Source organism: Canis lupus, chromosome 26 (assembly GCF_048164855.1).
Source record: "Canis lupus baileyi chromosome 26, mCanLup2.hap1, whole genome shotgun sequence".
NCBI lineage: Eukaryota > Metazoa > Chordata > Mammalia > Carnivora > Canidae > Canis > Canis lupus.
This window is the reverse complement of record NC_132863.1, coordinates 26,977,141-26,992,112: the sequence shown is the minus strand read 5'-3', so window position 1 is coordinate 26,992,112 and position 14,972 is coordinate 26,977,141. Positions and strand designations below refer to the sequence as shown.

The 14,972-nt window shown below is 51.6% G+C and overlaps 1 protein-coding gene across 3 annotated transcripts in view; it reads right to left on the bottom strand.

The window, feature by feature from the left end:
* The window catches only part of EPB41L1 (erythrocyte membrane protein band 4.1 like 1), a 143,629-nt gene that overhangs the window by 113,779 nt on the left and 14,878 nt on the right, over positions 1-14,972 (bottom strand). The window contains exons 1-2 of one of the 3 annotated variants that reach the window (XM_072800846.1): positions 10,484-10,623; positions 326-409 (exon numbers count right to left, since the gene is read on the bottom strand). Coding sequence is in view for 1 of the 3 variants with exons in the window: in XM_072800837.1 (XP_072656938.1) it covers positions 326-409 (84 nt within the window). In the remaining 2 variants the exon portion in view is untranslated. Of the gene's footprint in view, positions 1-325; positions 410-10,483; positions 10,630-14,972 lie in introns of those variants that run through there. The other 2 variants (XM_072800837.1, XM_072800845.1) reach the window with 2 other exon arrangements.

Sequence of the window (14,972 nt, the reverse complement as noted above, 5' to 3'; positions counted from 1 at the left end):
GGCCCACAGATGCTGGGATGCTCTCTGTCTCTTGCTGCTTGGCAACAGCCTCCTCTTCTTAGGCCACCCCCTGAATTCCCCTACCCCCCAATATTCCCCTGACTCCCACCTCTGTGGTCCTTTTTCCTTTCCGGGAAGGAAAGCCCAGAATAATGATGGCTCCAGCCCACTCACGTCCCACTCACCTGGGATCACACACATACACCCTGGCAACAGATTGCAACCAATATGCCATTTGCTTGTCATTTACACCCCTCCACAGGTTCCTTGGCCCACTCCTTACCTCTTCCTCCCAAATGAATGCAGGCCCAGGTCCGTAACTTACCTAGGTCTAGTGCTGAACTCACTGTGGCCAGTTCACTCAGTGTTCTTGGGTGGGGGCTCCCCCTTCTGGGCCTTTGCTTCCCATCTGTGTAATGTGAGGAATTAGGAGGGTGGATCAAGAGATTGCTTCTCCTGCTGGCCAGCTCTGATAGTTAGAGATCCTGACATTTCTGGGATCATTTTGCACTTTACCTTCAGACAAACTAGAGTTCAGATCTCCACCTCGGCCAGGTAAACAAGCGGCCCTGTTATTATGGGACAGACTCCAACGCAGGCCTACAGAGGCTAGGGACTACAGCCCGCCTCTGACCATTCTTAGCTCAAGTCCCCCCCCCCCCAATTCCCACTTACTGGTCCCCAGTACCTCCACTGTAAAGCCCTACCCTTCCAGTCTTCTCTCTCTGGTTCTCCATAGTGGCACCATGAGCTGTCAATCCCTCAAATTCTTCTTGGCAAAACAAAGGTTAATGCTGCCCCTGCAGGGGTGGGGGGCGACCCCAAGCCCCTTCTGTGTGGAGATTCCAGAGCTGCCCCTGCTCTTTCACTCTGCTCTTTTCTCTTTCTGGCAACTCCTCAAGTACGCCCCCTACTTTCCCATCTCCAGCCTGAAGCTCCCCTCCTTTACCTCCATAGGGAACACCTGTCTACACTGATTATGGAGTCTACACTGATCTCTCCCTCCTCAGCTCGCTCTGCCATGTTTCTGCCAGATGCTACTCCTTGTAGGAGAGTCTTACTGCCCCTACTTAACCTTAGAACCCTGGAGACCAAGTGACTCTTTCTTTTTTTTTAAGATTTTATTTATTTATTCATGAGAGACACACAGAGAGAGACAGAGACAGAGACACAGGCAGAAGGAGATACAGGTTCCATGCAGGGAGCCCAACATGGGACTCGATCCCGGGTCTCCAGGATCAGGCCCTGGGCTGAAGGCGGCGCTAAACCACTGAGCCACCCGGGCTGCCCCCAAGCGACTCTTACAATGATTTTTCTCTGTCTCTCACTCTCTCCCCCCAGCACAATGCTCAAACCATAATAGGTGTCTGCTGAAACAATGATAATAACCATTAACTGAAAAATAATGAATTCTAATTGTATATTGACCATTTAGTCTTTACAATGCTCACATCTCAGCATTTTACACATAGCATTTCAGTTAATACCCCCATGCCCCCAAGAGACTTGTTATCCCTAGCCCTTTGGTTTAAGCTGAGGAAACTGAGGCTCAGAGAGGTGAATTAACTTACCCAAGATCACACAGCCAAGACATGGCAGAGTCAAGACTAGAATTTAACTTTTTACCCTTTGCTTTACTTGGCCTCCCTCCAATCCACAAAGAAAGGAGGGGATATGTGTAAAGTCATGGCCTACCAGTGATGGGGTCCTGGGGGCTCCAGAGAACCCAGCCCAAGGCCAGAGGCAGATTCTGCAAATAAAACTCAATATCCTTCTTTTGAGCACCTGCTCTGTGCAAACTCCTGTTCTTGGTGCTGGGGGGCAAAGAATGATACATGAAACATCTAGTGCTCACAGTCCTGCAAGAGAGACAAGCCATGTCCCAAGATAAAACTAAGATCAGCAGAACTCCTCCAGGAGGGGAATAGATAAGGTGCTAAGGGAATGCAGAGGAAAGACAGATTTTCATTATGGGGGTGGGGATGGGAGGGTCCACACAACTTTGTGGGACAGAGGTTGGCATCTGAGCTGAGCCTTGAAAATGCTCAGACAGGATTTCAACAGTGACTAGAGAAAGGGGGGTGGCATTCCTGGCAGGGAAGAACCCAGGGACCTGGGGCAGAGATACAGGTAAGTACTGAGCACGTCCCAGGAGCCTCAGGAAACATATTGTCCAAATCCCTGTCCTTGGCACTGGCCCCCAGTGTCCAGCCCTGAAGAGAGACTACCTCGAGTACCCCTAGACTCACAGGCACCTGGACCACTTACTGTGAATGGGCACGGAAAGACAGAAATCACTGGGCACCTGGGCATGTGGTTGGACAGGCGGGACTTAAGGGGCGAGAATCCAGGCTCTGTATGGCATCTCTGAAGATGGGAGATGCTAAAGGGAGAGGCAATCCCTTCAGAGGGGGGTAAGCAAAAGGGTGAAGAATGTGAATTGGGCAACAGGGAACCTGGCTTCTAGAGCCACAGATCAAAGCTACCGGCAACTATCGTGTCTAACTCCCCATTTAACAGCTGGGAAAACTAAGGCCCAAACAGGGGAAAGAACTGACCCACAGTCCCTCAGCATCTTCACTTAAAGCAAGTAATGCGCTGAGAGGCAGGAGAGATCTGCCTTTACCTCCTGACTCTGTCCTGAGCTCCCCAGGGACCCTTCCCCAGTCATTGGCCTACCACTCTATAAAACCACCCTGAAGATGACGCATGCTCAAAGACATAGATGGTGCCTATGGAGCCTTTCCCACAATCAAGGCACACTCTCAAAATTGTACAAGGCGCTTCACAAGTTCATAAACATTTGAGACCAACATTCTCCAAGTGCCATCTGAAAACCTAAGGGTCACGGTCACCTGAACAAGGAATCTGTTAAAACAGGCTGATTCCAAGGCCCCACCATGGATCCCACCCTTCCAGGAAGCAGCTGAGTTTGGATCTCTGGGCAAATTTTAGAAGATAACTTTTTTTTAGCAAGCTCCTTTAGGCTACTCTTGGGGGAGCAAATTTTGAGAAACCCTGTCTTAGGCAACTTTCAGAGGCAGGGGTAGAGGTAGGGTGCTAAACTACTCTCCTTTTAGCTGTTTCACATATTGAACTTCTGCTTCCTGGACTATGAAGAGAGAGCTCTGTGGCTTGAAGGTTTAAAGCTACTGTTCATTAATCAAAGTTCCTTCTTGTTGAGATACCTGCTCAAACTGACCATGGTCATGAGCATGGTCCCGGTGAGGGTGGGTAGAGGCCCAGCAAGCTGACTGTAGCTGCTCAGATTTGGAAGTGACACTCAGATCCAGCAGCCCTACCTTCAAGGGCATCTGCATTCCAGGGCTGAACTTGGGGTGAGAGGTTCCCTATCCACCCCAGCCTGGAGGCACCTTTCCTCTCTCTGGACTGTCTTGCTCTGGCTCTTAGGCAGCTCTGGCTTCCTTGTTTTCCTTTCTAGCATAAGGGCCCTCCTAAACCTGACTTTCCTGGCTCCAGTCTCTGCTTCCCTCCCCTCCACATCACAGAGCCAGATAGAGGATCTCCAAGCCCCCAAGTACCCTTCCTGGGAGACAAAGCTATTGTTCTTTGCAGATGATAAGCTTATTTAACTAGAAGACTCAGGATAATCAATGAAAAACTAAGGTGACCAATCTAGGGAAAAAGCCAAGTACCTCGAGACCTGCCCTGTCACCTGCCCCTGATGCATGTCTCTCCCACAGGTGGACACTGCCTAGGACATGATGGGCTCAGAGCCCAGGCCACCCCAGGTCTAACGCTGTAGGAAGGTCAGTTCCTGAGGGAAGTGACAGCACAGGCTGGGAGGTAGGAGAGACCTGAACGGGAGACTCTGCTCTCTGAGCTAAGAATTTGTTCTCTGAATTGGAGCAAGTGCACATCCCTCTGTGAACCTCTAAGCACTCTAGAATGTCCCAACCAGGACAGGATAGGAACGATTCAAGAGTACCCACGGGCTTTGGATAGATTTAGATTTAAATCCCAGCTGTGCCATTTGTTGGCTGAGGGCTGGGTAGGCCTTGGGCAAGTTATTTAGCCTCCTTTAATAAAATGGAAGTCTAATCTCCGCCTCGCTGGGTGGTTGCAAGGATTAAGAGACATAAGGCCTGTAACACGCTTAGCACAGGGCCTGGCACATGGTAAGCCAATAACGTAAGATCAGTCACCAGAGTGAGCTTCTGCCAAGGAAGACTTGAGGCCTGCTAATTCACAAGTGGCCCCAAGCAACCCCAGAACCACCTACTTGAACTGGGTCTGGAAGCTTTATCTTTAGACCTCTAATCTGGAGAGAAGATGGGGAGGAGGGAGGAGGGGCAGGACAAGGGAGTGAGAGAAAACAAGAGGAAGGAGGGAGGTAAGAAAAATCAAGGGGTAAAGAAGGGCTGGGCTCCCCCAGCTTGGGGAAAATGAAGATGACTTCAGGGCAATTGCCAAGACAGGATAAGCCTTCTCTCCTTTCCAGAGCCTTCCCTACACCAGCCAAGGCAAGGCTTACAGTGACACAGCCTACTGAGAAGCACAACCCTGGCTGTCAATAGGGACATTGAAGCCTTGGGTTACCTCCAGGCTCTGGCTCCCCACATTGCTGCCACCCGCCTGCCTGTGGTGGCCTCCTCCCGTTGGAGCAAGCAGAGATGGCCAGAGCCAGACTGAGAACAAACAACCTGCCCATTCAGCCGCAGAGGCACCGCCTGTTCACTCAGGACTCAGGGAGGCCCCTGCTCTGGATTCGACCCTGACTCAGTAGGACTCTCCCCACTGGCTCCCTGGCTCCCAGCTCTGCACAGTGCCCTCTCCAGGCCTCTACCTGTCCCACCATCCTGCTCCTGGGGCCCACCCTGCAAGTAGGGGGGAAAGCGCTGTTCAGAGGGCAAAACGGGAGCCACAGACAAGGTGTTCCAATTGCCACTGACCAGCTGTGTGACCTTCGGGGTGTCACTTTCAGAGCATGTTTCCCTTCTCTGGCTAACAGAGAGCAAGGACCATTGCTAAGGTTCTCCTAACTGACAGCAGAGCAGCTATACTCCCAAGCACACAGGGGCACGGAGGACTTGTCTCCAGAGAGGAGCGGGCTGGGCTGGGCTGTGCTGAGAATGCAGTGGATGTGGCAATGGCCAAGGGTTATTATGCTGATGATGATTATAACTGAAAATCCCAGCAACAAACCCTTAAGCAATTTACAAAGAGCTCTCTCGTTATCCCCTGGGATTCACAATCTGGTGAAGTAACGAGAGCTGGATGATGCTAATTCACACTGGGCAGATGAGGAAGTGAAGCAAGATCTGAGGGATGCATCCCAGCTACTAAGTGTGCAGGGCAGGGGGTGCCGGAGAGGAAGTGATCATTATGGGGTGCTGACAGTGTGCCACCTCACCAGGCTTACTCACACCTGCTATCCAGACCAGGTCTGACCACCACGGCATGACATTGCAGGGGCTACTGTCCCCATTTCACAGAAGAAACTGAGGCTGAGCACAAGTAACTGACTTCCTCTTAGCTCGTGCTGCTCCATTGCAAAGCCTAGATTGCAGCTAGGCTTGTGGGACTCTAGAATTTGCACTCTTTTCCATCTTCCTGTATGCCCTGGGTTGAAAAGTGTCCCCCCAAATTCATGTCTACCCAGAACCTCAGAATGTGACCTTATTTGGAAAAAGTCTTTGCAGATGTAATTAGCTAAAATAAAATGAAGTCATACTGGATTAGGGTGGATCCTAAATCCAATATGACTGGTGTCCTTATAAAAAGAGGAGATGATACAAAGACACACAGGGAGAAAAGGGAGAAAAGCACGCGACGACAACGAGGCAGAGGCTGCTGCAGACCAAGGAATACCAAGGATTGCGGGCAACCACGAGAAGCTACGAGAGAGGCATGGGACAGACTTCCCCACAGAACCCTCAGAAGGAACAAACCTTACTGACACCTTGATTCCTCACTTCTGTCTCCAAACTGTGGGAGAATAAATGTCTGCTTTTTAAAGCCACCCAGATTGCAGTACTCCATTAAGCAGCCCTAGGAAATTAATACACTGTGAATCCTCTGAGCAGCAGACCTGGGACTCTTATTTTCAGATTCCCATCACCAGGCAGCCTTGGAGGCCTGTGAAAGGTCACTCTTGTCTATCCTTCATCTCCCTGACCAAGCTGGCCTCCAGTCCACCACCTGTGCTTCTTCTCCTTCTAGGTCTCTATCCACCCTCCTCTGAGCCTAATCTCCAGGTCAACAGTCCCTCCTCCACTACCCAGGCCACCCTCTGTCACCACCTGGAGAGCTATGTTTTTGAAATGCAAATCTGATTCTTCCAAGCTAGCTTAATCCTCTTCCCTAGCTCCCCGACACCTGTAGAACTCCAGCTCATCAGCCTGGGCCAGATACGGCCCCAAAGTTCTTCTCCGGCCTTACTTCTTCACCGTTCAATCACCCCGCCTGTCCCCACAACTCACCAACTTCTGCTCCAACCAAGAGAAGTATTTGGAGTTCCCCTAACAAGCCCTGGTGTCTTTGCACATGCTGCTCTAACTACTTGGAAGATAAATCCAGCCCAACACCATCTCTCTTCTTTGTAAAGGCTTTTCCTTCCTGAACAACCTCACTCTGTTACCTTGCATATTGTACATCCTTTCATGTTGGCCCCTACACCCAGCCTGTGAACACTGCTGGATTCGTTTCCATTTCTGGACGCTTAAGGCCCAGCACAAAGGCATTCAAGAATGTTGAAGTAGCCGTAATAGTAACAAATGCTAATACTTAGCAAATGTTTACTATGTGCTCAGCACCAAGTGAATCATTCCATGTATGTTCCTCATTTCATTTCCAAAACAATCCTATGGAACACGTACTATTATTGGTCCTGTCTTACAGGTGAAGAAATGAACAGATGAAGTCCCTTGCCCAAGTCCACCCAACTAGCATGTGGCAGAACCCGAATGACTCCAGAGCCAATGCTTGTAACCAGAATTAGGTACACCATCCATCCTAAAACCCTCATTTTATGGAAGAGGAAACAAGCAAAAAAGGGAAAGTGACTTGCCCACAAACAAGGCATGGACCCAGATCTTTAGATTTCTTATTCAACATCCTCCCTTTTCTCATTCCATAGCAGGATCCTATTCCAAGAGGACACAGACAACTTGCTGGGCTGTGTCTCCTGGAAAACTTTCTACTGCTCCCCTAGAGCAGAGCCCAGTACCAGCCCAGGCACAGAGTCGTGGTTCATCCATGGCCAGTAGATATAGCAGTAAAAATGACAGATAAATCTACTTCTAAAAATCTGAGGCCTGCTTAGATACTACAATGTCAGAGCTTGAGAGGACACTTTGGGTATCATTTAGTACCATCTCCCATTATATAAAGTCATCCACTTCAACAAATTTACTGAACCAATCATAAGTCAGGCACTGTGTGGGATCACTAGGAAAGGTGATAAGCAAGTTCCTGCCCAGATGGTGTTTGCACTTCAGTGAGGGGAGACAGACAGACATTTACCAAGTTCATGTATAACTGCAAATTCTTGAGTACTATGGACTACAGGGAGCTCAAGAATGTATAACAAGAAAAACAGACTTATTCAAGGGAGTTGGCAAAGGTGCCCCTGAGAAAGTCACTCTTGAGCTGAAATCTGAAGAGTAGGAGTTAAACAAGCTAAGAAGCGAGGGAAAGTGTGTTAGACAGGGAACAGCATATGCAAAATCCCAGAGGCTAGAAAGCTCATGGTGCCTGGATGATCTAAAAGAAGGCGAGAGTAGCTGGTTTCCAAAGAAGTGGGCAGGGACTTGATCTTGCCGGTTTAATAGGACAAGAAAAGGAGTGGAGAACTGAGCAGAGCAGGGAAACCCCTTGCTCAGAACCCGCCAAGAGCAGGCACTGTCAATGAGTTATTACATTATTCAGTGAAGGAGCACTCCGTCCAAGATGACAGGAAAGACCTAAGACTTGAAACCAGAACCTGCACCTGCCAGGCTAGGGCTGCGAGGCTACTGTAGTATGTGCAACAGTGGGCAAGAGATGCTTTTCCGGGGTTTCAACCTATAGAAGGTTCCAGTTTCCTGTCTGCACCTCTCTTGAGCTCAAGGGCAAGAGAATCACGTGTGTTTATGAAACCATAGACTGCTGGGCTCCACCCCCAGAGTTATTATTGATTCAGTAGGTCTGAGGGGAGCCCCCAAAATTTGCATTTCTAACAAGACCACAGGTGACCATGCTGCTGCTGGTGGGGTGACTATACTCTGAGAACTACTGCTCTAGATTCAAGTATATGGGGACAAAGGGACATGGTGAGTGGGGATGATGGCCAGGATCCTTGAGGGTTAGAAAGGTAGATTCCTAAATCTGGGTCACAGTGAGATAAATGCCAGGACTCTGAGAAACCAAAGGGGCCCCAGAATTTCACCTACTAGCTGCTCAGCCAGGGAAACTGAAGCTTAGGGGGTTCAGACTCTTCCATAAGAGAAGAGTGATACAAATGTGCCAGGCAAACAGACAAACACAAAAGGGTTGGACCAAAGTCCAAAGGAGACCCCTGGACCAGACTCCAGGGCTCCTGAGCTCCAGGCCTGAGTCTTTCTTGTTCTGAGAAAGGGATTCAGGGAAGGGGACAGCAAGCTTTGCTTTCCACAGCTTCTGATGCCAGAAACATTTTAAGAATTGCAGAAATCTGCTCTTGGCCCCCAATCCTATCACCCATCCACCCTCCTTCCTTTTACATTCCCAGCTCCCTCTCTTTACACTCCAAATCCTGTGCACTTGATCCTGGCAAGCAGAGCAGCAGAGGGGGAGGTGAAGTAATAGGAAGAACTGGAAGTGGAGGAAGAATTCTTGTACTCAGATGTCCTTCTTCCAGAACAATTCCTTCCTCCTATAAGAGTCTCGGTTCCTCTCTGTCCTTATATCCAGTCTACCCCTAATCCACGCACATTTTAGTACCAGCAACCGAAACCCACAAAACCAGAGGCTAAATTTCCAAACCACCTTTTCACCCAGTTTCTCTATATTAGAGTGGCTCTGAACAAAATTTTTCTACCCAATCCTAGTTGGCAGCAAATTGCCATTTCTCTTGCAAACCCATATGCATAGACTCACTAATACACAAACAGCTGTATGTACATAAAAACAAATATAACCGGAACTTATAAAAGCACATACACAAATACATCAAGACACATTATTCATTGTTCACTGATAAAACACACCTCTGCACCCAAATGCACAAGAAAAACACAGAGACACACATGCAGACAGACCACAAATCTAGAAATGCATGCACAGACCAGTACACGAGGAAAGGGGTACAGACACACCCAGAGACCTCTCAGGGGAGAGGTCTCCTGAGGGGTAGGAGTATTCCTGCATGGGCTCTGGCCCTTTAAGAGAATGGTTCTCCCTCCTTTCGGGGCACCCAAGGTGCGTCTCTACCCTCGAGGGCTGGAGAGGGTGACGGTGGGAGTGCGGCTGACCTGGCCAGGCCTAGTCGGGCTCTAGGCGGCTGTCAGCGCGCCGAGACAGGAAATGGATCCCTGAGCCGCCAGGGTCACCAGCCTGGGGGCCGCTGTTGTCGCCACTTCCCTCCCCCGCACAGACACACACACACACACACACACACACACACACACACGCTCGGGCTTCAGGCAGGACACGCCCTCCGCGCTCCACTCCGCCTGGTGCGCCAGCTCCGCCGACCGCCCAGCTCCTTCTGGCCCCTGGGGTGTGGCCGCCACCTGCCAGCAGAGTCTCCGCCGGCGAGGACGCTCCCGCCGCCGCCGCCCCCCGCCGCCCGGCCAGGTGCCCGGCTCCTGGGGACTACAGCGCCTCGGCCGCCGCCCCCACCGCTTCCTCTCGGCAGTGCGCAGACAAAGCGGTGCACACGCACACGGGGGCTACGCGGGGGCACACCCGCCCTCACACGCGCAGACACGGGGAGTCACATCGGCGCTCACACGGCCACACACACACACACCCCGCCACAGCTCCAGCCACAGGCGAGGCACTGGCACACACCCTCCTCCACATGTACACACACTCAGCTACATATTCGGACACACCCTCCAATAGACACATTCACGAATAGACACACGCAGACACACACACCCTCACCCAGATACACACACACCACCCCGCCCAGACGCACGGAGACCTACAAAGCACACCCCCCGCAGCACAGATGCACACCCAGCGCACACTCGCGCGCGCACACACCAACCACTTGCACAGACCCACAGGCACACGCGCGCTCACACCCAACACCCGGAGACGTGGATCCCGCCATCCTACCGGCGCCAGTACTGAGACCCGCGAACCGAGGCCCGGGCTCCTGGCTGGGCGGCCTCCCGCCCCGCTGGCGTCCAGCCCCCCGAGCCGGCCCGCCGGCCTGTCAGTGCTCAAGGACCGGGGCGAGCCCGGAGCCCTCGGCGATCGCCTCGTAGACACACGCGGGAGCAGACGCGGCGGGCTCCCCGGGGCCCGGAGCAGGGCGGCGCGGGAGGCTAACCTGGCGGCGGCAGCGCGGCTTCCGGGCGCTCTGTCCTCAGTCCGTGAGTCCGGCGGCCGCCCGGGCGGGCTCCGAGGCGCACGCGAGCTGCGCACAAATGCCCGGCTCGCTCGCTCGCTCCCTCTCCCCTCCCACGGCGCCCAGCCCCCTCCCCGCCCGCCCCCCACCCTGGGCTCCCCCTCCGCCCCGCCCCGGCCGGCTGCCCCCGAGGAGGCGGCGGCGATCCCGGCCGCCCCAGCAGCAGCCTGCGAGCTAGAGGCAGCGGCGCCGAGCCGCGAGCAGCCGGGGGAGCGCGGGAGCCGCGGGAGCCGCGGGAGCCGCGGGAGCCGCCGGAGCCGCCAGGGCCGGGGCCGCGCGTCGGGAGGAGCCGCGCGGGCCCCCGGGGAGGGGAGGGGAGGGGAGGGGAAGGGAGGGGACGGGAGGAGGGGGCTGAGCCCCGCGAGCCCGCCTGGCGCCCGCCGCCCGCCGCCCGCCGCCCGCTTCCCCACGTGGGCCCCGCGCCTGGCGCCTACCTGAGCCTCCTCTAGCTCAGAGGCCGGGGCAGAGCGGCGGGGCGAGGGACCGGAGACCCCCCACCCCCGGCCTCCTCGCCTTCCCGGGCCCAGCCCGGTGGGCTCGGGCCCCGCCCCCGCCTCCTCCCGGGCCCCCGCCGGCGCAGACCTGGGTTTTCCCTGGCTAAGGCGCCTCGGCTCTCGGCCCGGTGCCCCGGGCTAACCCCGCGGCCCGGCGCCCAGCTCGCCCGCCCCCTCTACCTCCGGCCCGGACCTGGCCGACGCCCACCCACCTCCCCGCCGCCCTCCCATTGTTCCCGCGGCGGGAGCCTGCGGAAGACCGCGCAGCGCCCCTTCCAGCCCTCTTCCAGGTGGCAGTACCTCTGGGCTCTCCAAAGGCCCTCCGAGGGCTGGCCCCTGGCTCTGGGATCCCGACACCGCCCCCCCCCCCCCCACACACACACAGGCGCAGGCACGATCCTAGTAAAGAGTTTTTCTAAATTGGGGTTATAACCACCGGCCCTTATAGGCGCTCCTTCAGGTCCTACTTTGAGTATAGACTGAGGCTTGCGCAGGGAGGAATTAACCCAAGTTCAGCAAGCCCGAGATGGCAGCGAGGAGAATACGGGGGTACCGATTAGGTGTCTCCATTCCATAGATGAAGAAACTGAGGGCTCCTGGGTCAGCGCCAGGCCCTTCAGAAGTGCAAGGAATAATGAGCCTGCCTTCCTTTGTTAGATACTAAATGAAGCTGAGCCAGGGGTAAGAAGCAAGTGTCATGCACTTTGGAAGGGTTTACCAGAAGTCAGAAAGGAAGGTAAAGACCTATCAAGTGCCAGGCTTTCACTCACTTTGTCTGGCTTAGCCCTGACCATAGCTCTCTGTGGCAGCTCTGATTGTCCCCAGTTTGCAGATGGGAAGCCTGTCCTAGTCTCTCTACCAGGCAGCACAGGGTCAGGATAAAGCCCAACCATTATTCAAGTCCTTCCCTGCTGTCATTGCCTCCAGTATAGGAAATGAAGTGCCAAATGGGCAGCTGAGAACTTAAGAAATCAAGGATAGGAGGCTTAGTTTGCACTTTGAAGGACATCCACAAACTAAGAAAAAGCAGAACTGAGAGAGCCAAGGTCCCTGAGCAAGACTGAGCACTGCCTGTCCAGAAGGAAAAAGTTATAACTAATGATAACATGCTTGGAGCACTTACTGTATTCCAGGCACTGTTCTAAGAGCCTTACTTGTACTAACTTATTTAATCCCACAATAACACAGTGTGAAAGGGATTATTTTACCCCTACTCTATACATGAGGGAAGCAAAACACAAAGACATTACATAGCTTATAAAGTGGCAGAGCCAGGATTCAAATCCAGGAAGCTGATTGCCAAGCCTGCATTTTTAACTACTGTACACCAGACAGAAGCAGCCCTGCATGTGAGATGAAGACACTGGAACTACCAGAGCACCCACCACAGCAGGATCCTATTCAACTTGTCATCCTGTCTCCCTGTGTGTACTCAGTGTGCCACACACAGCGCCTGGTCTGTAGGCCTAATTTGTTAAACTCCTGCATGACTGCCACATGGGGCTAGAGTGCCAACTGCCACGTGCAGGGTTCAGTTGCAGCCCTCTCTGCTCTGCTGGGCATCTTTATCAGTGGTTTTAGATGAAGCCGAGGAAGGCATGAAACACTAATCAAATCTGCTGTCATGAAGCTGGAAGGGACAGCAAACCCTCTGTAAAGCGAAATTAGTTTCCAAAAGATCTCAGCAGCCTCGGGGCTGAACTAGAACTGACAAGATGAGGGGCCACACAGAATAAATATAAATTCCTGCCCTTTGGTTCAAACCAGAGCAGTCCCATTGAACTTTCTGTGGTGATGGAAATGTCCTAAACCTGCGTTGTCCTTTTTTTTTTTTTTCTTTAAGTTGGTTCCATGCCCAGCATGGAGCCCAACACAGGGCTTGAACTCACCACCCTGAGATCAAGACATGAGCTGAGATCAGGAGTCACATGCTTAACTGACTGAACCACCCAGGTGCCCCTGCATTGTCTGATATGATAGCCACTAGCCACTTGTGGCTATAGAGCACTTGAAATATGGCTAGTGCAAATGAGAGCCTGAAATTTTAATTTCATTTAATTTTAAGTGCTTAAAATTTAAATAGCCACATAGGGCTAGTGACTGCTGTATTGGACAGTACGGTTCCAAATGATCAGGTGCCAAAAATACAAAATAGAATCAAGATTAGGAAGAGTTCCAGTGAAAATGACTTAAAGGTTTGAGTTGACCTCAAGTTCAACAGTGCAATGTGCCTGTAAAAAAGAAAGGAAGGGAGGGAGTGAAGAAAGAAGGAAAGGGAGAAAGGAAGGAAGAGGGGGGAAAGTGAACATGATTACTGTATCAACAGAAACCAGAGGTCAGACCAGCCTGGTGCTGCCCTGGGCGGATCACATCTGGGCCACGGGGCCCAGCTCTGGGGCCCACATTCTGAGGATAACACTGTCACACGACAGTGTGTCTGGAGGAGGAGACCACAACGCTGAGGACCTGAATGCCATTGTGTGATGAATGATTTAAACAGCCTGAAGTAGGGAAACCACAGGGTGGTTGGAGTGGCTATCTCCACACCTCTGAAGGTCTGTCACACAGAAAGGGGATTTATTTCCTTATTATTCAGGTCTAATACACAAAACAAAAAATTCTGCAAAGCCCTAGGCCACACTATCTGAGGGAAGGATCCATGTCTAATTTATCTTCATGTTCCCCTGGGCACCCAGTCCACCCAGGACCTGTCCCATATTAAACACTAACTACAAACTTGCTGACCAAATGGATGTGAAAGAAAGCCACTCAGCTCCAGCGGGTGGACATTGGGGTGGACAATTTCAGCTCACTATAAGGAACTCACCAATAGTCACAGCTATCCAACCTTTGGAGGGAATAAGCTCCCCGCCAATAAGCATATTCAAAGAGATTGGGTCTTCACATACGATGGCCAACAGACACGTGAAAAAATGCTCAACAGGGCACCTGGGTGGCTCAGTTGCTTAAGCGTCTCCTCCCTTCTGCTCAGGTAATGATCTCAGGGTTCTGGGATCAAGTCCCACATCAGGCTCTCTGCTCAGCAGGGAAGTCTGCTTCACCCTCTCCCTCTGCCCCTCGCCCCTGCTCTTGGTTGCTCTCTTTCTCTCAAATAAATAAATAAATAAATAAATCTTAAAAGAAAAAGAAAAGATGCTCAACATCACTCATCATCAGGGAAATGCAAATCAAAACTACAATGAGCTATCACCCACACCTGTCAGGATGGCTAAAATTAACAACACAGGAAGTAACAGGCATTGGCGAGGATGTGGAGAAAGGGGAACCTTCTTATGCTGTGAGTGGGAATGCAAACTGGTGCAGCCACTGTGGAAAACAGTATGGGGGTTCCTCAAAAAGTTAAAAATAGAACTATCCTACAATCCAGCAATCACACTACTAGGTATTTACCCAAAAGATACAAAAATACTAATTCACAGGAATACATGCACCTCAATGTTTATAGCAGCACTGTGTACAATAACTAAATTATGGAAAAAGCCCAAATGTCCATCAACTGATGAGTGCATAAAAATATATATGCATAAAAATATATATATAATGGAATATTACTCAACCATCAAAAAGAATGAAATCTTGCCATTTGCAATGATGTGGATGGAGCTAGAATATAGTATACTAAGCAAAATTAGTCCAAGAATGACAAATACCATATGATTTCACTCATAGGCAGAATTTAAGAAACGAAATAAATGAATAAAGGGAAAAAAGAGAGAAGCAAAACAAGAAAAAGACTCTTAACAATAGAGAACTGATCATTACCAGAGGGGAGATGGAGGGGGATGGGTGAAATAGATGATGGAGATTAAGGAGCGCACTTGTTGTGATGAGCACTGGGTGTTGCATAGAAGTGTTGAATTACTATATTGTACACCTGAAACTAATATTGCACTGTA